At 41.2% G+C, this 22882-nt stretch overlaps 1 protein-coding gene across 2 annotated transcripts in view; it reads left to right on the top strand.

Moving 5' to 3' along the window:
• Nucleotides 1–16875, top strand: part of GART (phosphoribosylglycinamide formyltransferase, phosphoribosylglycinamide synthetase, phosphoribosylaminoimidazole synthetase) — a 29440-nt gene extending 12565 nt beyond the window's left edge. Inside the window, exons 10-22 of one of the 2 annotated variants that reach the window (XM_007183711.2) lie at nt 72–240; nt 3202–3433; nt 5827–5921; nt 6213–6322; nt 7040–7238; nt 8247–8498; nt 8658–8810; nt 10363–10569; nt 11675–11812; nt 13247–13377; nt 13625–13766; nt 14807–14922; nt 15019–16875. In XM_007183711.2, the coding sequence (XP_007183773.1) occupies nt 72–240; nt 3202–3433; nt 5827–5921; nt 6213–6322; nt 7040–7238; nt 8247–8498; nt 8658–8810; nt 10363–10569; nt 11675–11812; nt 13247–13377; nt 13625–13766; nt 14807–14922; nt 15019–15210 (2136 nt within the window). In that variant the 3' untranslated portion in view covers nt 15211–16875. Of the gene's footprint in view, nt 1–71; nt 241–3201; nt 3434–5826; nt 5922–6212; nt 6323–7039; nt 7239–8246; nt 8499–8657; nt 8811–10362; nt 10570–11211; nt 11271–11674; nt 11813–13246; nt 13378–13624; nt 13767–14806; nt 14923–15018 lie in introns of those variants that run through there. The other variant, XR_009008202.1, reaches the window with a different exon arrangement.
• The last annotated feature ends 6007 nt before the right edge of the window (nt 16876–22882 follow it).

Below are 22882 nucleotides of genomic sequence, written 5' to 3'. Positions count from 1 at the left end.
ATCCCAGTGAATAAAATGTCTAAGGACAACTGAAGTTTCTCTCAGTTGCCGTGTTGATTATGTTTTTCCAGGTGATCCTCCCACTTCTTAAAAGTGACCTTTATGAAGTGATTCAGTCTACCTTAGATGGCCTGCTCTGCACATCTCTGCCTGTTTGGCTTGACAACCGCACTGCCGTAACTGTGGTCATGGCAAGTAAAGGTTATCCAGGAGACTACACCAAGGGTGTAGAGATAACAGGTGAATATCAGAGAACAACAGGTTGGATTGCAATGTGACAAGTGACCAGTACCACAGTAGGCCTTTGTCCCATTCAATGTTGTGTTCCTTTTAAGGGTGTAGAGACATCAGTAACCTTTCAGGGGTTTTTTTTTTTTTTTTTTTTTTAAATGTTGCTGTGACTTATTATTATTATTTTTTAATTTATTTATTTATTTTATTTTATGGCTGTGTTGGGTCTTCGTTTCTGTGCGAGGGCTTTCTCTAGTTGTGGCAAGTGGGGGCCGCTCTTCATCGCGGTGCGCGGGCCTCTCACTGTCGCGGCCTCTCTTGTTGCGGAGCACAGGCTCCAGACGCGCAGGCTCAGTAATTGTGGCTCATGGGCCCAGTTGCTCCGTGGCATGTGGGATCTTCCCAGACCAGGGCTCGAACCCGTGTCCCCTGCATTGGCAGGCAGACTCTCAAGCACTGCGCCACCAGGGAAGCCCAGGGGTTTTTAACATAACCATGTTGCTTGTTGGATATGGGTGTCCAGATATCCAAAATTACTGTATTTAAAGAACTGCCGTCCGTTTCTCTTCCTGCACAGTGAAGACTTAAGTGGGCCTAGCTAAGTTTCCAGAGAATCACCCAGAGCTGCCTTTCTCGTCCATCCTCCAAGAGCCAGGAAGATAATAGGAATGTATGAGAGTTGGAGGAACTTTAATATAAATTACATCAAGGAGAAAATTTCAGGGCTTGATCTCTGAATGATCACAAATTAACCCCCCAGTTTGCAGTGCACCCCATGGTCACTTTGATGGCAGAATTAAAAGTTTCAGAAGTATAGCCTTCTCTTCTGTTTCTCATTATAGGAGGTGAGGCATCTAGTTAAATGATGCTAGATAAAGCAGTGTTTTAAAATGCTAAATAAGTTCCAGCACCATAAGGCCAACATCAGACCTTTAAAATCCCTAGCAGGCTGTCATTTGGCCTCCCTTAATACCCCAATACTGTGTTTGATTCAAACACCCTATCTACTGTCTTACCCAGACAGTAAGTCCATTGCCCTGTGCATCCCACACATGGCAGCTGGGCAGTTAGGAGCTGATTGCCTTTTAAAATGAAGAAAGGGAAGGAATAGAATCAAGATCTTTTGTATTGGTGAAATTTCCCTAAGATTGGGGTGACAAGTGTCATAGTTATTTCTGACACCCCAATATTGGGTGTTACTGCTACCACCAGATACTTGAGTACCTGTGACTAAATGCCCCTATGTTATAAAAACACCTGGAGGGACCTCCCTGGTGGTCCAGTGGGTAAGACTGTGCTCCCAATACAGAGGGCCCAGGTTCAATCCCTGGTCAGGGAACTAGATCCCGCACACGTGCCGCAACTAAGAGCCTGCATGCCGCAACTAAGACCCAGAGCAGCCAAAATAAATAAATAATATATAAATATTTTGAAAAAATAAAAATAAAAACACCTAGAGAAGACACGATATTATAAATCAACTACAATAAAAAAATTGATTTACAGAAAATTTGATACAGCAAAAAAAAACAACACTTAGGGAAGATGTGTATTAACAGATTACCAAATATGGTACTAAAAGAGAAATGGAAAAGGACAAACTAGGGATATGAAAGTTTTTTTCAGGGGGACTTCCCTGCTGGCACAGTGGTTAAGAATCTGCCTGCCAATGCAGGGGATATGTGTTCGAGCCCTGGTCCGGGAAGATCCCACATGCCACCGAGCAACTTGCCATGGAGAAACTAAGCCTGTGCACCACAACTGTTGAGCCTGTGCTCTAGAGCCCATGAGCTTAGAGCCCGTGCTCCGCAACAAGAGAAACCACCTCAGTGAGAAGCCCATGCACCACAACAGAGAGTAGCACCCACTCGCCACATAATAGAGAAAGCCTGCACACAGCAACAAAGACCCAACTCAGCCAAAAATAAATAAATTAATAAGGAAAAAAAAATTTCTTTTTAATTAAGAGGTTGTCTTTGTATAAACTGTCCATGTTGGTCATTTCAGAATTTAGAAAACACAGTCTAATAATATTTTAAATGTAAAATACGTATGTGAGATCTTAAAACTAATTCAAAAGAAAATGAAGCCAGGGGACTTCCCTGGTGACAGAGTGGTTAAGAATCCGCCTGCCAGTGCAGGGGACACGGATTTGATCCCTGGTCCATGAAGATCCCACTTGCCGTGGAGCAACTAAGCCCGTGCACCACAACTACTGAGCATGTGCTCTAGAGCCCGCGAGCCACAACTACTGAAGCCTGCATGCCCTAGAGCCCGCGCACCGCAACTACTGAGCCCACTCCCTGCAACTAGAGAAAGCCCACACACAGCAACGAAGACCCAACGCAGCCAAAAGAAAAAATGAAGCCAGGGATTTTCTTTTAGGTGGAGCCCAAAACCTAATTTAAATCATATTTGTCTTAAAATTTTACAATTGTTTTATTAGGGAAAAGATTAAGAATATGTTTTGCATTGCAATGATCTTATTGGTTTTTTTTAAAAAAGAAAGCAACTTTATTTAGTTGGCTATGATAAAGCAAAAAGAAAATCTTTTACTCTTCAGTAAAAAATGTGATCAAATGCAGGATTTATTCATGATGTTTAGGTTTTGTTAATTTTTTCTTTTTTTTAACTTTTCAGGAGAAAATAACTTTATGCTTCTAGTTTCAAACTTTTCAGGGCTTAGCTTCTTTTTTTTTTCCTTCCTTATTGAAATAATCATTCTTACATGAGATTTATGATAATACAAGGTTTTAGTAATACAGTTGTCACCCTAGAGCAGAACAGACTGTTCTTAGGAGAAAGGCTGTATTTACTATTATATTACATTAATTCCTTTCTGATAGGATTCTTGTGAAGATTCATTTAAGTGAAATAAAGATTTTATTTAAAAAAAAACTTCTGGAAATTATAAGCCACAGTGTAGAATATTATTACTGCAATTGATATGTCAAATATGCTCTCTTACAGGGTTTCCTGAGGCTCAAGCTTTAGGACTAGAGGTGTTCCAAGCAGGCACTGCCCTAAAAGATGGCAAAGTGGTGACTAACGGGGGTAGGGTCCTTACCGTAACGGCCATCCGGGAAAATCTCATCTCAGCCCTTGAAGGAGCCAAGAAAGGACTAGCTGCTATAAAGTTTGAGGGAGCCATTTATAGGAACGACATTGGCTATCGTGCCATAGCTTTCCTCCAGCAGCCCAGGTAAACTTCTGACCAAGGTGATTATAGCACGGCTTCAGAACTGGCATAAATGGCGATGTAGAAAACTCCATTAACCCTGTACTAAGTCATTCTATATTCTTAACTCTATGAGACTGATCTGATTTTTTTATATATATATAAACTTATTTATTTTATTTTTGGCTGTGTTGGGTCTTCGTTGCTGGTGTGGGCTTTCTCTAGTTGTGGTGAGCGGGGGCTACTCTTCGTTGCGGTGCGCGGGCTTCTCATTGTGGTGGCTTCTCTTGCTGCAGAGCACAGGCTGTAGGTGTGCAGGCTTCAGTAGTTGTGGCTCGCGGGTTCTAGAGTGCAGGCTCAGTAGTTGTGGCTCACGGGCTTAGTTGCTCCGTGGCATGTGGGATCTTCCCAGACCAGGGCTCGAACCCATGTCCCCTGCATCAGCAGGTGGATTCTTAACCATTGTGCCACCAGGGAAGCCCGACTGATCTGATTTTGATTTGCATTTAGTTTGAATTGAAACTACTAGTTACAGCAATATTCAAATGAAATGGAAAAAACTTCATGGTAGCTCATGTTTGAAAAGCTCAATAAGATCAGTGCTGTTGAAAGATTTTTTCACATTGTACGTTTTAGATACATGCAATCAGTTGTCACTTATTCATCAATAAAGATGGGGGAAGGGATTTTTATTCCTTGAGTTATCATATATTTATATATTACTGTTGTATTTATCTTTTTTTTACTTATTTATTTTCGGCTGCATTGAGTCTTCATTGCTGCACGTGGGCTTTCTCTAGTTGCAGCGAGTAGGGGCTATTCTTTGTTGTGGTGCACAGGCTCCTTGTTACAGAGAATGGGCTCTAGGTGCACAGCCTTCAGTAGTTGTAGCACGCGGGCTCAGCAGTTGTGGCTCTCGGGCTGTAGAGCACAGGCTCAGTAGCTGTGGCACATGGGCTTTGTTGCTCCACGGCGTGTGGGATCTTCCCGGACCAGGGCGCGAACCTGTGTCCCTGCATTGGCAGGCGGATTCTTAACCACTGCACCACCAGGGAAGTCCCTGTTGTATTTATCTTAGTTCATGATTTTGTCAAAGAATTCAAGATGAAAATATTGGTCGTCTAACTTTGCAACTTTATTTAATTATACTATAAATTTTGGCCATCTCATTTGGCCACTGCATTTATACTTATTACTGAAATGTATTTTGTAACCCTTTATTGATTCATTTATTGTCATATACAACTAACTATTCCTTTGTAAAATCAATGAACTATTAACTGCAAATGTGGGTGTTTTGATCTCATCACAATTACTATTGCTCATTGAGTTCATCTATGAGAAATAAATGTGTTTTAGGACAAAATGAGAAATTTTTAGCAACTTAATTCAAGTTACACTGTTACTGATAGGCAAATTTTTTAAGGTTAAATAATGGAATTTTTTTTTTGAACATTAAAATACCATGCTAAAATTTTATTTTTTATTTTAAAATGACTAGATTCTATTGAAATGACCTATTTCAAGGGACTTGAAATCTTAATACTCGTCTAATTCTTTAAAGATGAAGAAGATGAGAGGCTACAGTGCCAGTTGCTACCTGACAAAAGAGTTGTTTTTAACCAGTAGAACTTCGTTTCCTATCTAAGCATGACCCCAGACTGCTAACTTTATTGGAGTTAACTGCCAGATTTCTCTCAAGTCTGTATCCTGGCACCTTGCTTCTAATAAAACTTGACATATTTCTTCACGTACCCCTGAATCCCACTAGTCCAGAGTTGTCATTTTTGTAAGGCAAGACTAATGAAGTCACATTGCCATTTATAAACTTGATCTCTAAATGTACTGTTCCAACTTGTTGGCACTATTATAGATGGAAATGATGCACTGAATATCATTACCTGGTTTTGCTTTTTTTAGAGTTTTTAAAATCTTATTTCTTACTGTCTTTAGCTATAAGGAAACTAATACAGTTCTCTATTATTGCAGTAAGGGCTCAGTTTCATTATTGAGGGATTTCTTTGTAGAGTTCTTATAATCCTAATTTTCACTTTTTTGACGCCGTTTTGGCAGTCCTTTCCTTCCCATATCAAAATTGAACAGAGAAATATTACGGCCAAATATTGGTATATTTAACTGCCTGTGACAAGTACTTCTGGAAGAAATAGTTAAGTTAGAGAAGTAGTTACAAATAGTGAAGTTCCAAATAGTGATGATCAACTGAGGAAGTTGTTTAAACACATTTCAATTCCTAGGACCGGCCCTAGACCAGCTAAATCAAAATCTCTGGATATGGCCCAGCGTATTGGGGGATATGAAAATCGCTAGTAATATCTTCTGCTTTAAATAATATTTTAAGGTTAAAATGATTCTTCCCTGGCATTTAGGTGATGTCTTTGTTTTTTTAAACTCTTTAGGGGCCTGACTTACAAGGAATCTGGGGTAGACATTGCAGCTGGAAATATGCTGGTCAAGAAAATTAAGCCTTTAGCAAAAGCCACCTCCAGACCAGGTAAGTCAGAGTCTGTCCTTTGCTAGTTCATCAACTGTGACAAACATTGTGTATTGATTTGTGCTTTGTAGTTTACTGAGGAAAATGTTCCAGATTAATGCCAAGTTGCTGTTAAGTCTTGCCCTATTTAAGCCAAACTCACAGTGTTCTGCTTTCTTATCTCTAACATTAAAAGCATTTCTTATCCATGATCTTAAACTCAAAAGGATATGTATGCCCCTTTAATATCTGCTTTCTTGATCAACTCTTTGCTGTTGAAATGCAGCAAGTAATTAATTTTCTCTCCAACAGGCTGTGATGTTGATCTTGGAGGTTTTGCTGGTCTTTTTGATTTGAAAGCAGCCGGTTTCAACGATCCTCTTCTGGCCTGTGGAACAGATGGCGTTGGAACTAAACTGAAGGTAATCAGACACCTATGTGAGTAAAGGCCTTTTATGAAAGAATTTACTGTGTATCAAATACATATCTTTCGGGACTTCCCTGGTGGTGCAGTGGTTAAGAATCCGCCTGCCAATGCAGGGGACACGGGTTCAAGCCCTGGTCCGGGAAGATCCCACATGCGTGGAGCAGCTAAGCCTGTGAGCCACAGCTACTGAGCCTGCACTCTAGAGCACGTGAGCCACAACTACTGAGCCCGCATGCCACAACTACTGAAGCCCGCACGCCTAGAGCCCGTGCTCCACGACAAGAGAAGCCAGTGCAATGAGAAGCCCGCGCAGCGCGATGAAGAGTAGCCCCCGCTCACTGCAACAGCCCACGTGCAGCAACGAAGACCCAACGCAGCCATAAATAAATAAACAAATAAAATACATATCTTTCCCCTCTTGACATATATGCACTAAAGAGAACCACACCAAGTAATCATACAGTTGGCTACAATAGCTACGTGTTTCTAATAACACAGTGTTGGTGAGGCTATATCCAGATAGAAGGGTTATCTTAGGGGAAAAAAGGGAATACTTTCGGACCAAGTAGCTTATCGGAATTTAGTGTGCTTTTGTCTTTAGGTGTTCAGAGCACCTAGCCAAAAGTCAGTAATATTGTTAGCCTCCACTGATAATTGACAAGATATAGTTTGGAGCTTATTCGCTTATGTGGATGTTTATATTCTTCTGTAGATTGCCCAGCAGTGCCATAAACATGAAACCATTGGTCAAGATTTGGTTGCGATGTGTGTAAATGATATTCTGGCACAAGGAGCGGAGCCCCTCTTTTTCCTCGATTACTTTTCCTGTGGAAAACTTGACCCCAGTACGACTGAAGCTGTTGTTGCTGGAATCGCTAAAGCTTGTAAAAAAGCCGGATGTGCTCTCCTCGGTATGATCATCTATTTTAATCACGCATCCTTCTTATGTATTTCAGCCCTATGTACAAACATGATCGGTTACCAGTAGACCTAACGAGACAAACTATGTGTCACAAGACGAGGCAAGTAAAATATAGATGATACCACCTAAGGAAAACTTAGACCTTTGTGCCCTCAAACCCTTCCCACAAGGGTTGGTCCCCAGACTGAGACTCATACTCCTCCACCATCACCCAGGCCTCATCTTTCTCCCTGATCCTCAGCCACCATTTCACTCCCATCTCTCTCAGTGGCCTCCTGGACAGACAGGGTAGGGGGTTGTTTCCTCCTTATGGCCCTGCAGCAGAGGCAGTTCGGTTCTTGGCTTTCTGAATCTTAACTTAAGCCTTATTTTCCCACAGAAATGACACTAAGAATAAAATGTACCCAAGGTTTACAGAAATATTAAATACATACATGAGAATTTTGAACAAAATTAATTTGTAGGTTGACCAAGGAACAAAACTACCTATTTTATATTACTATTTCTGTGGACTAGTATGTCCCAAAAGCCAAAATTGCCTTTCAACCATCTTTTAGAACAGTTCCTAATTTGGATCTGCCTGCCTAGACCCTGTCTTTACACAATATGGTGGTAATATGAACTATGACATATTTTTTAGGCCAGGGCATTTAGAGTTAGGCAGGTCTGATTAAATCACTTCTCTAAGCCTGTACCATTATTGGAACATAGAGTGATTGTAAAGATCAAATATAGGTGAAAGCATTTCTGAAACTAAACTGCTGGAGAAATGGTGTTATATTCAACTGAGTGTTTATCCCGTAAAAATAATGATGTTTGGAGGCTATACTCACCCTTTGTGGAAATTAGTGCTGTTTCCCCTGAAATCATGCTTAGATGTTTGCGGAATACAGCTTTTGTTTAATTGTTCATATGAAGAGTAGCTGGTGTCACTACGTCCTAGACAGGTTTATAAGTATTCGGTGATTTCTTTGCTCTTGTTTTCTCTTTCTGCCAGGAGGTGAAACGGCAGAAATGCCTGACATGTACCCTCCTGGAGAGTATGATCTAGCCGGTTTTGCCGTTGGTGCAATGGAGCGGGATCAGAAACTCCCTCACCTGGAAAGAATTACTGAAGGAGACGCTGTTATTGGAATAGCTTCATCTGGTCTTCACAGCAATGGATTTAGCCTTGTGAGGAAAATTGTAGCGAAATCTTCCCTTCAGTACTCCTCTCCAGCACCTGATGGCTGTGGTGGCCAGGCCTTAGGTAAACATACTCACATTTAAACTCTCCTGCTTGGAAATGTCTGAGCAACCACTTAGTTGGGTTAGGCTTTCGTTACTTAAAGTTAGAATGGAACAAATTGCATATGTTTTGGTTTTATATTCATAGACTAAGTTTTTGTCTCATCTTTCTAATATACAGGTGACTTACTTCTAACTCCAACCAGAATCTACAGCCATTCACTGTTACCTGTCCTGCGTTCAGGACATGTTAAGGCCTTTGCACATATTACCGGTGGAGGATTGCTAGAAAACATCCCCAGAGTCCTACCTCAGAAATTTGGGGTGGATTTAGGTAAGATTGCTAAAAAGAACGTTTGCTCAGAAAACTGTTATGAGAAAAAATACATTGTGGAAGGAAACTTTATGGGTAGTTAGTACACATATGATTATACCTGGAAAATTCTTTTTTTAAATATTTTATTTATTTATTTATTTATTTGGCTGCGCCAGGTCTTAGTTGCGGCATGTGGGGTCTAGTTCCCTGACAAGGGATCAAACCTGGGCCCCCTGCGTTGGGAGTGCAGAGTCTTAGCCACTGGACCACCAGGGAAGTCCTTGCCTGGAAAATTCTTAAATCATTGGGGCTTCTTGGGGAAAAAATAGGACTGACCCTTTTCCACCTTTTCTCGCTTCATTAGCCATGTTTATAAGGCATAAAGTCCTCATGTAATTGACTTAGATGAAATTCTTTAAGCAGATTCTCCAAGGGGGTCAGTAAGCTCAAGCTCTTTCAAGATGGAATCAGGAACATGCTGGGGAGGGAAGTGGTAGTTATTAAATCGTCCCTGCAGGGGATAAAGGAGACCTGAACCAAGGCATAGAGAAGGGAAACAGATTGGAGAATCATTTTGTGCTTAGAAGGAAAAAAGAAGTCCCAAGTTTCTAGTTTAGTAGGTGAGTAGATTTGGAATAGGAAGTGGAAATACAGTGTTTTAAATCTTTGAAGTATTTATTGTAATGTTTTTGTGAGCAGAAGTTAAGTTGGGTACTTATATGCAGGTAGTAATAGTTAATCGCAAAGAGAATAGGAGGGACCAAAAGGTTGTTCCTCAGTATTCCACCCACCTTAAAGTTTGGCAGAGGTAGACTTTCTAAAAAAGAATAGTCAAAATCAGGCAGTAAACCATGTAAAAGTATCAACTCCGAGCAAGGATTTCAACATGACACTGGTTAGCAGTGTCAAAAAGCAGCTTGGTGAGGATAGATACCAACCCCCATATATTGGAGCAGGGGATGATGGCAGAGATACAGAGACAATGAGTGAAGATTGCTGTTTCAGGAAACTTATTGGTTGGGAATTCCCTGGTGGTCCAGTGGTCAGGACTCAGTGGTTTCACTGCAATGGCCGGTTTCAGTCCCTGGTTGGGGAACTAAGATCCTGCAAGCTATGCAGCAGGGCCAAAAAAAAAGAATTTTATGTGTGTGTCTATATAGGTATTACCTAAAATTTTTTATTAGAGATTTTTGTTGTATTAGAGGATATGTTCTTACACCTAAATCTAGTTGTTTTTTTTTTTTCTCATTCACAGAAGGGTAGTAGGCCAACCTTTACTGGAATTCAGCCATTAGAGCATCTAATTCATTAGGGGATTTCTAAGAATCTGGTTAGTTAACGCAGCACAAAACTTCACTCAGTTGTGAATACTGGCCAAGTGTGACAAGAAAAGTGTTCTTAATGCCTGAGGTACAAATGGATCCCAAAAAAACTTCTGAAAGGCCAGTTTATAGTTTTACCCTCTATAAAATAGCAGTGCTGGTTTTAATTTCCATAGGTTTGTATATGTACATACTTCTATACTTTGTGTCAATAATAGGTTAATTGAACAACTCTTGCCTGTTTTCAGACGCCCAGACCTGGAGGATCCCCAGGATCTTCTCGTGGTTACAGCAGGAAGGACACCTCTCTGAAGAAGAGATGGCCAGAACATTTAACTGTGGGATTGGGGCTGCCCTCGTGGTATCAAAGGATCTGACACAGCAGATTCTGCAGGATATTCAGCAGCACAAGGAAGAAGCCTGGGTGATCGGCAGAGTGGTTGCATGTCCTGAAGGTAACTGTTCCTTATTTAGTTGCTCTTCGGTATATTTAGTTGCTCCATTTCAAGCCATTGATATGGCAGCTGTCTTTACGCAGCTGTAACATGAAAACACCCATGCCAGTAATAGCACTTATCTCTTCATTTCTGCCTCAGGGCTCTGACGCCTCTGTGTAGCAGTCACATATGCACAACTGCACCCTGCAGGACAACCCTTGACCAGCGGGGTGAGAACTAGTGAATAAATGCCCACTTTAGGGACAGAAGAAGGGAGCGGTTCTGAGGCACAGTGTACATGGCTCCTTTGAGGTTCTCAGTGGAATCAAGCCCCAATTGCCCACAGTGGTGACCAGTTTAATAACACTATTATATTGGCTCTTCCCCATCCTCATTCTGGTTCCCTAGGATCACTTCCCAAAGTAATCACCTCACATGTAAGACCTTGTCTCAGGCTCTGCTTCGTGGTTCAGCTCAATTCAAGGAGTAGTGAGCAAGCACCCTGACCAGTACTGTGTATGACTCAGAACTCTGTTAGAAGTACTAGAAATTGGCAGATTGACAGAAAACCAAATCAGATTCTCTAACAGAGATGTCAAGGCTTGTTTATTTTGTCTGTATCTGCCTTTCATCCCTTTATTGTGTGGCTTTCATTTTCAGGCAGGCTCTCCAAATACCGGAAAGATGTCTTGAGCCCACATCCTTCAACTCACATTGCAGTAAGAGAGGCCCTCTCTTTCTCAAGATCCTATATCAAGTCTTTGAATGGCCTTGCTTGGGTCACATGCCTACCCTTGAAGCCAAGAGGTCATAACACTATTGTGGATGCAAGACTTGCAGGAAAGGGCAGACAGAACACTGGCAGGCAGTAACATATCCACTTTATGTCTAGATATAGTGCTGTAGCTTTTAGTTGAAGTGGGCAGTTACATATGTTCACCATCAGGAAGTTTGTATGAATGAGTGACGATAAGTAAAGCAAACCTATTATTTTAGTCCTTGCATATCTTACTTTCAGAATAAAATACAGTACTCTAAAGTTTTTATAGAACACTTCTCTTTCCATATTACTGTTAATTCACAGTTGTTCTTTTTTTATTTATTGGGTGTGTTTGAAACAAAGGTTCTCCTCGTGTGAAAGTCAAGCATCTGATTGAAACCATGCAAATAAATGGATCAGTATTGGAGAATGGCACCCTGAAAAATCATTTCTCTGTTCAACCAAAAAAGGCAAGAGTAGCTGTCTTAATATCTGGGACAGGTGAGATGTGGCTTCCTCTTTACTACAGAGCTGTAGAAATGCTCTTCCTTTTCTCCCACCCACACCCCCCCGCCAAAAAAAAACCCTCCTTCCGACTGTGAGAACACTCTCAGTACTGGGGCTAGGTATCATTAAGGAGTGTTATCTTTTCTACATCCTCAGTCTTTCCACTTTTCTCAGGCATTTGAAACAGCTTCTAAAGGAAAAGTAGAGGGTGTTGGGAAGATGGCTGAAGAGAGAGAAGCTAGAAAAGACAATGGAAATTCCAACTTCTTTTGAATCATAGCTTTGTAGTTGAAAAGTCTTAGGATAGTTGAGGCTTTTTTAAGTTGTTAGTAGTAACAATACAAAATTTGTGTTTGACTCTTACGGACAGCGAGGTAAATGAAGTACTAAGAGCATTGTATTCTCTCATATGGATGGATATAGTATGATTCTTTTTTCCTTTTTTTTTAAATTTTTTATTTTTTTTATTTGCACCACGCCATGCGGCTTGTGGGATCTTAGTTCCCCGACCAGGGATTGAACCCAGGCCCTCAGCAGTGAGAGCAGAGTCCTAACCACTGGACGGCCAGGGAATTCCCTCCACTGTTTTAAGTAACATTGCTATGAACATTCTTTTAAATATACAATAAGTTCGTAAGTGCATATCTGATTATTTCTTTAGGTTAACTTTCCCAGAAGTATAATTGCTTTACAAGTCTATTTTAAGGTTTCAGTATACTTCAGACCCAAGTTGATGGTAAAGCAAAGAAACTACTGTAAGGGTCATAGTGGTTTGTTCTTCTTCAGAGGGTTGATTTTTTTCTTAATTAAGCAGCTTATTCCTCATCAATCAGTTTTAAAATCATGTTATACTGTTTCTACTGCTATGCTAAATCATACTATTTTGCAGGAGCAATTATATATCCTTGAACCAGGAGTGCCTATGTTTTTGTAAAATACTAATCCATTATTCTAAGAGGAACGGAATTTTAAAGCCTCACATATTTTGCCAATCTTTTCTAAGACTTTTTTTTTTTTAATTATTAGCACCTTTAATTATTATTTATTTATTTATTTATTTATTTGGCTGTGTTGGGTCTTCATTTCTGTGCGAGGGCTTCCTCTAGTTGCAGCAAGCGGGGGCCACTCTTTGTTGCGGTGTGCAGGCCTCTCACTATCGTGGCCTCTCTTGTTGCGGAGCACAGGCTCCAGATGCGCAGGCTCAGTAGTTGTGGCTCACGGGCCTAGTTGCTCTGCGGCATGTGGGATCTTCCCAGACCAGGGCTCGAACCCGTGTCCCCTGCATTGGCAGGTGGATTCTCAGCCACTGCGCCACCAGGGAAGCCCTCTGAGCCATTTTTATTCAAAAATCTTGACCATTCCCTATTCAAAATGGTATAAACGTTTTAAAGAAGTGTGCACTCACCTGTGTTTTTCTCCCTTTTTCAGGATCAAACCTCCAAGCTCTCATAGACAGTACTCGGGAGCCAAGTAGCTCCGCACACATTGTTGTTGTGATCTCCAACAAAGCTGCAGTGACTGGCTTAGATAAAGCAGAAAGAGCCGGAATTCCCACCAGAGTAAGTTACTTTGAAAAGTATCTTTCAAGATTATTTAAACTCATAATCTGCCCCCAAGTGTTCTTTGGATGCCTGGATTTGGGGTGGGTGCTGCGCTTGCCTTTATACTCATCCTGTCCATTACTTAATTCTTGACATCACGTGTATCTTCAGAAGGAGGTGAAGTATGGTCTATGTAAAGGTTGAGTTTTAAATTATTTTTGGTAATTTGTTGGAAACAGATTGTACTTATCTTTTTCTATCCTAGGTAATTAATCATAAATTATATAAAAATCGTGTAGCATTTGACACTACAGTAGACCAAGTCCTTGAAGAGTTCTCTACAGACATAGTCTGTCTTGCAGGATTCATGAGAATTTTATCTGGCCCCTTTGTCAGAAAATGGAATGGTAAGCAAAAATTGTTTGATACTGCATTGAGGAATTTACTGAAAATGGGCCATACGGTGGTTAACTTGCCAAACAATCCCAGTCATGCATGGTATTTACTGTGACGGTTTATTTTGACACACGTCATAACGGAATTTCCTTTGCCTTTAGCCCAAAGAATAATGATTTATTATCCTGCTTTCTCTATCAGTTTTCTCTGGCCTGCTATAATTACAGTTTCTAATGTAGCTTAGGTTGGTTTCACATTACTACAAACGTACTATTTCATCTTCTGGATAAATATTGGGAAGAGACTATTTTTACTTGTTCAGAAGCAAGAGAAGGTGACTCTCTGTATCCCAAAATAGAGTTCCTCTTCTGAGGAAGTGTGAACCATTGCCAGAAGATGGAAAGGAAGGCATTGTTGCCAGATAACATAGTATCTGCTGTTAATGCCTTTCCCACAGAAGTTTTGACTGCTTCCTGTGGTTCTTTTTTGTGCACATATTTGGTCAATAAATGTATTTCCTCTTCGGAGAGTTTGTTTTCTTAAGTGAATATAGTTAGAGCACTTGTGGTGTAATATACCACAGGCAATGCTTTTGGTGACTTAAGGCACACAGACTGACTAATCCGGCATCTGTGGATTAGTCACATATGAACATGCCACTTCATGGTTAGAAGTCAAGCACATAGACACTACGCAGGAACCTCCTGTCTTTCTAATATTATGTGCCAGGGACAAGCTGAATTTTCTTCAAGAGCCCTATGATCCAGATTAGAACCCCTCCCATCCAGCTTTGAGTCACTGCAGGCGCCTGTTCAGAAGCCCCTCGGTGTGTCTTCAGCTGTGCAAGGCAGAAACCTGCTGCTCCCAGGGCCTCCTTGGATGAGAATGTGTATTTCACTTTTCCTCATTTCTGTCTTTGACAAAGAAAACACCCATCCTAGAAAAACCTTGCTCCTATTGACTCCTGATTCTAGACAGGAAAGTGTATGTTCCTTTAACAGAATACATAGGGTTTTTAAATTCTGACCACTATGTTTTAATTAATTTCCAGGGAAAATGCTCAACATCCACCCATCCTTGCTCCCTTCGTTTAAGGGTTCAAATGCCCATGAACAAGTCCTGGATGCCGGGGTCACTGTCACTGGGTGCACCGTGCACTTTGTAGCTGTAAGTATGTCTCTTTCTACCAAAATCTTATTAGTATTTAATGTAAATTGTACTTGGCAGAGGTAATGTTCAAAACTTTCTCACTTTCTTCACCAGGAAGACGTAGATGCTGGACAAATTATTTTACAAGAAGCTGTTCCGGTGAAGAGGGGTGACACTGTTGAAACTCTATCTGAAAGAGTAAAATTAGCAGAACATAAAATATTTCCCTCAGCCCTCCAGCTGGTGGCCAGTGGAACTGTACGGCTTGGAGAAAATGGCAAGATCTGTTGGGTCAAAGAGGAATGAAGCATCCTAATCCAAGAATGGAGCCAGCTTTGAAAGAATTCTAGCTGCTTGCAGGGTGACTTTTATCGTGGACTCAGCCTGAAAGATATCTAAGATATATATGTATTGCTTCCAGTGGTCTTTCAGGTTTTACCTGTTTGGGGCCTTTTTGTTCATCATCAAAATAGGCATTCAGAATTCCTTTTACTTTCAGCCAAATAAGATACCAAAACTTAATCTTTCTTATATTCTTTTTTGAAGAGCTAATAAGTCTAATAAGTTAATATCTCTTCCCCATGTTGTATATCTGTACTGATTTTAATTGAGACTTCTCTAATTATTCTGATCCTAAGTTGGTGTCATAAAATTTTGAGGTAGCTCCCATTTCTGAGGGACAGTGTTCTTTGTGCTTTGAAATATCATTACACATTCCTCTAATAATTGACAATTTTTGTAATACCCAGATTTTAGCTTCACAGTTTGGGAAGATGGAAGGCAATCTACTCAGACTAGTAAAGAGTATAATGGGACTGCATGATTTCCCACTCTAGCCAGTCATTTCTAATGTGGATATGCAGTTCTGGAACTGGGAGGTCTAGGTTGACATACTGGGCACATGTGCATGACCCTACACATAGGACCACATTTCTGTCGTAGCTGAGCAAACAGGGAATGGCCACCTGGCCCATAGGCAGCCAGCCAGCCTTAGACTGCTGAGCCACCTTCAGGGTGGCCTAAGAGCTCTGCCTGCCCAACAGGGGGGCACCTTACTGGAAGGGTACCTTGAAGCCCTGTTCAAGTCCTCCCTTGGAGTTTAAACTCAAAACTTAACGGCACAGGACTCTTACAGTAGTTATATACAGAAGAGAGTAAACTCTCGCCTTAATACAGGAAAGAGTAGAGGGTCAAGAGAAGCAGAGTGCCAGAAAAAAGGACAGACACCTTTGCCAAGAGACCCTCATCACTGCCTCTGGTGCAAGTCAGTTTCTCCAGGCAGCTGGCCAACATTACCCTACCTCTCCTTGACTGTAGTCAGCAACTACCATCAAATGATGTCCAGGTACATCATTTCACATAGGTGTCTTTGCTGCAAAAACAATTGACTCATTTTTTTCTAGAGAGTTCACTCAACATAATAAGCACCTATTATGTATATGCCAAACTATCCTATGAAGTTTTTAGAAAGTTAGAAGATATAAAGGAAAATGTTATTGGTTGATAAAATCATATACTGTAATAAAAGTAGAAGCTGGTACCAGGGTAAATTAGAAAAATCAATAAGAGTTTATGACTTTAGAAATACAATTTTCCAGCCCTTATTTAGACACTAATATCCACTAAAAGGAACCTGGACACCATGGAAGGTAGCTGATTCAATATCTTCAGATGATAGGAAGAATCAAAGTGTATCTGAAATATCTGGTTGACAGAAACCAAAAAAAAAAAAAAAGTTGAAAGTAGCAGGGACGATACTGAAAGGACAGAGGAGTCAGCTGAAAGGGTGTCCTACTGTCTAGTTTGTGATAAACTATTATTTGGACATGTTGAGTGTGTGAGCAGCTGTTGATTTATAGTGATACTCAAAGAGAAAAGGTCATTTAGGCTATGAAAAAGGCAATGCATAGAAGGGTGAAAATAAGATGTTAGTCTTTTATTAATGTAATAAATATGGATATTTGTCTTTTATTATAGATGTCTCTGTTTCTATTTGTGTTAAGCAGGAGTAATACAAATGAGCCCCTACATCGTGTTCAGGTAGAAAGATGGGGTGGATAGGGGAAAGAGGGTTCAACTGTTAATCACTTCTGCTGGTTACACACAACAATCAAAAAGGATTCAAATGTGAGTTCCAAAATGATGAGGAAGCCAAATATTCTAGAGGAATGTTATAATAATTTCTAAGAGATTTCAGTCTCTAACTGTTCCTTCTTAAATTTTTTACCATTTTTAACTACTATACATAAACTTTAAAAATAACTCAAGTACAGGGAATTCCCTGGCAGTCCAGTAGTTAGAACTTGGCACTTTCACTGCCGAGGACCCAGGTTCAATCCCTGATCAGGGAACTAAGACCCCACAAGCCACGCGGCACAGCCAAAAATAAATAAATAAATAAATAAAATAAGTACAACATGGTATTTAATTATAATAAAGTCTAACAACTGGTACAGCTAGTCCCTCCTCATTACTTTTTTTCAGAATTTTCTTGGCTATTCTCCCATGCTAAGCAGCCAGAACCACAGCCAGAATCCCGCCCAGGAAGAGACTGGCAAGGACATTGCTGCCATGGCCACAGCAGGCTCCTTCAGGCCCTACTTCAGTGAGCATTCAGTTTGTAGCTGCTCCCACAATCGACATGCACTCAGAATGCCTCTATCTCTGGGTCACTTGCCCAGGCAGGATTATCTGATTGGTCAAGTCTAGGTTACTCACCCTGCTCTCATGGCCGGGGGTCAAAGAAAACAGGAAAATGGCCTTTGGGCTGTCACGAGAAAAACTGCCTCTCACACAATGGTGGATGCCCCAGACAACAAGGGATTCCCATGCTCAGCAGCCCCCATTTGACAAAGGTCCAGCTCCACAGGTCACCTGATAGATGCAGCTGCAAGTAGTTCAGGAAGATTAATAAAATTCCAGTTGTTTGTTTTTTCTTTTTAAGTTCATGTTATGCTGACAGTTCCTCCTGGCTTTTTTATCTCCCTGAACTGCTTTTTACCAATTATCTAATACATAAATTTTACCTCTTCCATCACTATTCTCTTTTAGACAGTCTTATAGCCATTCTTTCTCAAGCCATGTAAAGCTTATATTAACCACAACACAAGGCCATAAGTAGAAATAATCCAAATGTCAGCTAATGAATTGAAAAATAAAATGTAGACTATCCATACAATGAAATATTACTCTGCCATAAAAAGGAAAGAAATAGGGCTTCCCTGGTGGCGCAGTGGTTGAGAATCTGCCTGCCAATGCAGGGGACACGGGTTCGAGCCCTGGTCCGGGAAGATCCCACATGCCGCGGAGCGACTGGTCCCGTGAGCCACCACTACTGAGCCTGCGCGTCTGGAGCCTGTGCTCCGCAACAAGAGAGGCCGCGACAGTGAGAGGCCCGCGCACCGCGATGAAGAGTGGCCCCCGCTTGCCGTAACTAGAGAAAGCCCTCGCACAGAAACGAAGACCCAACACAGCCATACATAAATAAATTAATTAATTTAAAAATTAAAAATAAATAAATATATTTTTTTTAAAAAAAGGAAAGAAATACTGATACACCCACCCTACAACATGGACTAACCTTACAACATTATGCTAAGTGAAAGAAGCCAGTCACATGACTGCATGTTTAGGATTCCATTTATATGGAATGTCCAGAATAAGCAAATCCTGAGAGACCAAGTAGATTAATAGTTGCCCAGGGCTGTGGGGATAGAGGTATTTGGAGATGATGACTAAAGGATGCAATGTTTCTTTTGGGATAATGAGAATATAATAAAATCGATTGTGTGACAGTTGCACCACCCCATGAACACACCTAAGCCATTGAATTGTACTCTTTAAATGGGTGAATTCTGTGGCATATGAATTATATTCAATAAAACTGTTCCCCAAAAAAGAGAGATACAACTCCTTCTCTGTTACCGTAGAAAGATTAATTCATAGTTTTTGAAACACATCAAGATTACATGTCATCTTATGCTATAAAATGCATCGTTTACATTTAAAATACTTCCCGTTCAGCATGAAGTCACTTAAATGAATACAGATAGGACTTTCACACCTTGTCACGGAAACTGATGCCAAAAGCTCGGCCTCTGTGCACCGCTGTCAAATAGAATCTTGGAGAGAGTTTTGGGTGAAATAGAAAAGGATAGCTTTATTGCTTTGCCAGGCAAAGGGGGACAGAACAGGCCGCTGTCTCAAAAAATGTGTCCCAACCCAGAAGGATTTGATGAGGAGTTTTATAACAATACTCCAAGGGTGGGGTTACTGACAAGATGAGGGTGTGAGCAGGGTCTCAGGTGGTGGGTCTCTTAATCTTGATGAGCTTCTCTGGTCCCTCTAATCTCTCCTCAGGTGGTTTTTTGGCTGCTCCTCCCTTGATGAGCAACTGTACGAATCTGCCCTTTGGAACTCAGGGAAGGTCATGGAGGCTGGAGTCTGGTCCACGAGGAAAGGGCGACAAAAAGAGGCCTCCATGCGCGGGAGCCCCACAGTCACCCCACCCCACCCCCGCCCTGGTTTCCAAACCATACTAAAGACTATCCATCAGAATAGCAATCCTAATCCTCAAAGCCTCCATCTGTTAACCTGGTAGTTCCCTGGGTAAGCTTATTAAAAATGCTAACTCCTGAGCCCCATCTGTATTCGGAGCATTGCAATAAAGCATTGCATGAAGATTTTAATATTCCAAATCGATTTCATTTTTTTAAGTTTCATGAATTGAAATATTTGTGGACAATGAAAGTCAAATTGCATTTAAAATTTTTCTGTATCACTAACCTCCAAAAATTTATAGGAAAAAAGAGTTTGGGGGAACTTCCCTGGTGGTGCAGTGGTTAAGAATCCGCCTGCCAATGCAGGGGACACGGGTTCCATCCCTGGTCCGGGAAGATCCCACACGCCATGGAGCAGCTAAGCTCGTGCGCCACAACTACTGAAGCCCACGTGCTCTAGGGCCAGCTCTGCAACAAGAGAAGCCACTGCAATGAGAAGCCCGTGCACCTCAACGAAGAGAAGCCCCCACTCGCCGCAACTAGAGAAAGCCTGCGTGCAGCAACGAGACCCAACGCAGCCAAAAAAAAAAAGTTTTGTGTAGCAGTATCACTCAATTCCTTGACTGCTTCTGTTACAAGCAAAAACAAAATAAAACAAGATCTATCATTAAAAAATCATTTTAGGGGCTTCCCTGGTGGCGCAGTGGTTGAGAGTCTGCCTGCTAATGCAGGGGACACGGGTTCGAGCCCTGGTCTGGGAAGATCCCACATGTTGCTCCCACATCTCGGAGCAACTAGGCCCATGAGCCACAACTACTGAGCCTGCGCATCTGGAGCCTGTGCTCCGCAACAAGAGAGGCCGCGATAGTGAGAGGCCCGCGCACCGCGATGAAGAGTGGCCCCCGCTTGCCGCAACTGGAGAAAGCCCTCGCACAGAAACGAAGACCCAACACAGCCAAAATAAATTAATTTAAAAAAAAATCATTTTAAATTAAATATTCAGCTAAGGGACTTCCCTGGTGGTCCAGTGTTAAGACTCTGTGCTCCCTATGCAGGGAGCGTGGGTTCGATCCCTGGTCGGGGAACTAAGATCCCACATGGAAAAAAAATTTAAAAATCAGCTGACAAAGCTATTAGGTTGTGCTGAAAGCCAAGCACTGGAAAACCTCCAGTTTTGTAAAGAATTTATTTGTTATTCTCTACAAATAAGAGAATAATCTTATTCTCACAGCAAATCAGCCTTTTCAACTGTGCCTCCCGTTTGGTACCCTGAGGGTGTTTAGGGTTAGAGCATCCTGTAAGATTCAGGATAAGGGCTAGGTGTGCAAAATAAGGGAAGAATAAAGTTCAAAGGGGAGGAGGCAGCAGCAGCCCCAGGGCGAGACCTGCAGGACAGGGCATGTCTGCAAGAGGGAAAGGAGAGAGCTAAAACTTCTACTTGCTTTCAGAGTTTTCCATCTGGGAGGAAACAGCTTGGATAACAATACAAATTCCTGAAGTCCACTGAAAGAATGCATGAGATCAAAGAGAACTGTTGTAGTAGTTTGCTAGGACTGCTATAATAAAATACCACAGACTGGGTGTCTTAAGCAACGGATATGATTTTCTGACAGTTCTGGAGGCTGGAAGTCCAAGATCAATTTGTCAGCAGGTTTGGGACTTCCCCAGTGGCACAGTGGCTAAGAATCTGCCTGCTAATGCAAGGGACATGGGTTCGAGCCCTGATCCAGGAAGATCACACAAGCTGCGGAGCAACTAAGCCCAAGCGCCGCAACTCCTGAGCCTGTGCTCTAGAGCCTGCATGGTTAGTTTTTATGGGCTGGGTAATTTCATAGGTTAATGAGTGGGAGGATTATTCCAACAATTTTGGGGGAGGGGCAGAGATTTCCAGGAATTGGGCCACAGCCCACTTTCTGGTCTTTGATGGTTGGCCTCAGAACTGTTGTGGCACTGGTGGGTGTGTCACTTACCTTACGCTAATGTATTACAATGAGTGTATGATGAGGCTCAAGGTCCACTGGAAGTCAAATCTTCCGCCATCTTGGATCTAGTTAGTTCTAACCAGTTTTTGTCATGTCCTATGGCTATATCATTCTTTTAAAGGTTGCGCCCTGCCCCCTTCCCTCCTGTTTCACTTTCTATGTCCAGATTTCCTCCTCCTTGTAGGACACCAGTCAGATTGGATTAGGGCCCACCCTAATGGCCTCATTTTAACTTCATCACTTCTTTGAAAGCCCAATTTCCTATTTGTCACATTCTGAGATACTAGGGGTTGGGATTTCAACATATTAATTGGTGGGGGGGGGGACACAATTCAGCCCCTAACAACTATTATCTCCAAATCTGAGGTGCAAGTTCACAGATGGCCTACTGGGCCTGAGAGCTGTCACTGCAGTGGCATCTTCCGGCCACTCAAAGTGAAGTACCAGCCCAAAAACCGTCCAGGGTTGGCTATTCATAGAGGTCATTCTGAAGAAGGGAGAGAATTAAAAAGGTGGGAGTGGGAGTAAAAAAGCATGCTTATGTATAGACTATCTCTATGAGGACACAAGTAACTCTGTTCTGTCACCCCAGCAAAGGAGGGGGGCAGAAAAGAAAGGGGAGATTTTTCAGGCATATTTTGCTTTTTAAAACTAATAATTAATTTATTAAAGTTACAGAATTGAAATTCAGCTTACATATCTTATTATCTTATTTATAAGTTTAACAAAGGTTAACTGTCATTGTTAAGGGAACTTTAGTTAATAGTTGATTCCAGGGACTTCCCTGATGGTGCAGTGGTTAAGACTCTGCACTCCCAGTGCAGGAGGCCTGGGTTCGATCCCTGGTTAGGGAACTAGATCCCACATGCATGCCGCAACTAAGAGTTCATATGGTGCAACTAAGGAGCCTGCGAGCCGCAACTGAGACCTGGTACAACCAAATAAATAAATATTTTAAAAAATAGTTGATTCCATTAACAAATGAAAACATTTGAGGCTGAATTTTAAGTTTTCTATATTTGTTTTCCTTTCCAAATACTTCTATTATCTGACTTAAGAAAATAAAAAGCCTGAGTATTACTATGATACATTAAACTTACAAAATAAGTTGATGGCTAAAATTCTCTTAGATATGCTAATAATGTATATAAACTTAGGAAGATTTCAATTTTAAATCAAAGTCTAAATTACTCAATTACACATTTTCAATTATAGTTTAAGACTGTCCCAGAATTCTATTAGGTGTGAGTTTCTAAATATTAAACTATATAAAATACCAAATACACTCTAATTTCTTAACACAAAAAAATTAACACTTCTGATTTTTCACTGAGATGTAATTCACATACTATACTTTTAAAGTGTACAATTCGGTGATTTTTAGAATATGAACAAAGTTGTACAACCATCACTACTATCTAATTCCAGAACATGCACGTCACTCCAAAAAGAAACCCCTATCCGTTAGCATTCACTCACCTTAGTGTTTTGCTTCTT

This window comes from Balaenoptera acutorostrata, chromosome 4, assembly GCF_949987535.1.
Source record: "Balaenoptera acutorostrata chromosome 4, mBalAcu1.1, whole genome shotgun sequence".
NCBI lineage: Eukaryota > Metazoa > Chordata > Mammalia > Artiodactyla > Balaenopteridae > Balaenoptera > Balaenoptera acutorostrata.
This window is presented reverse-complemented; position numbering and strand designations above follow the sequence as displayed.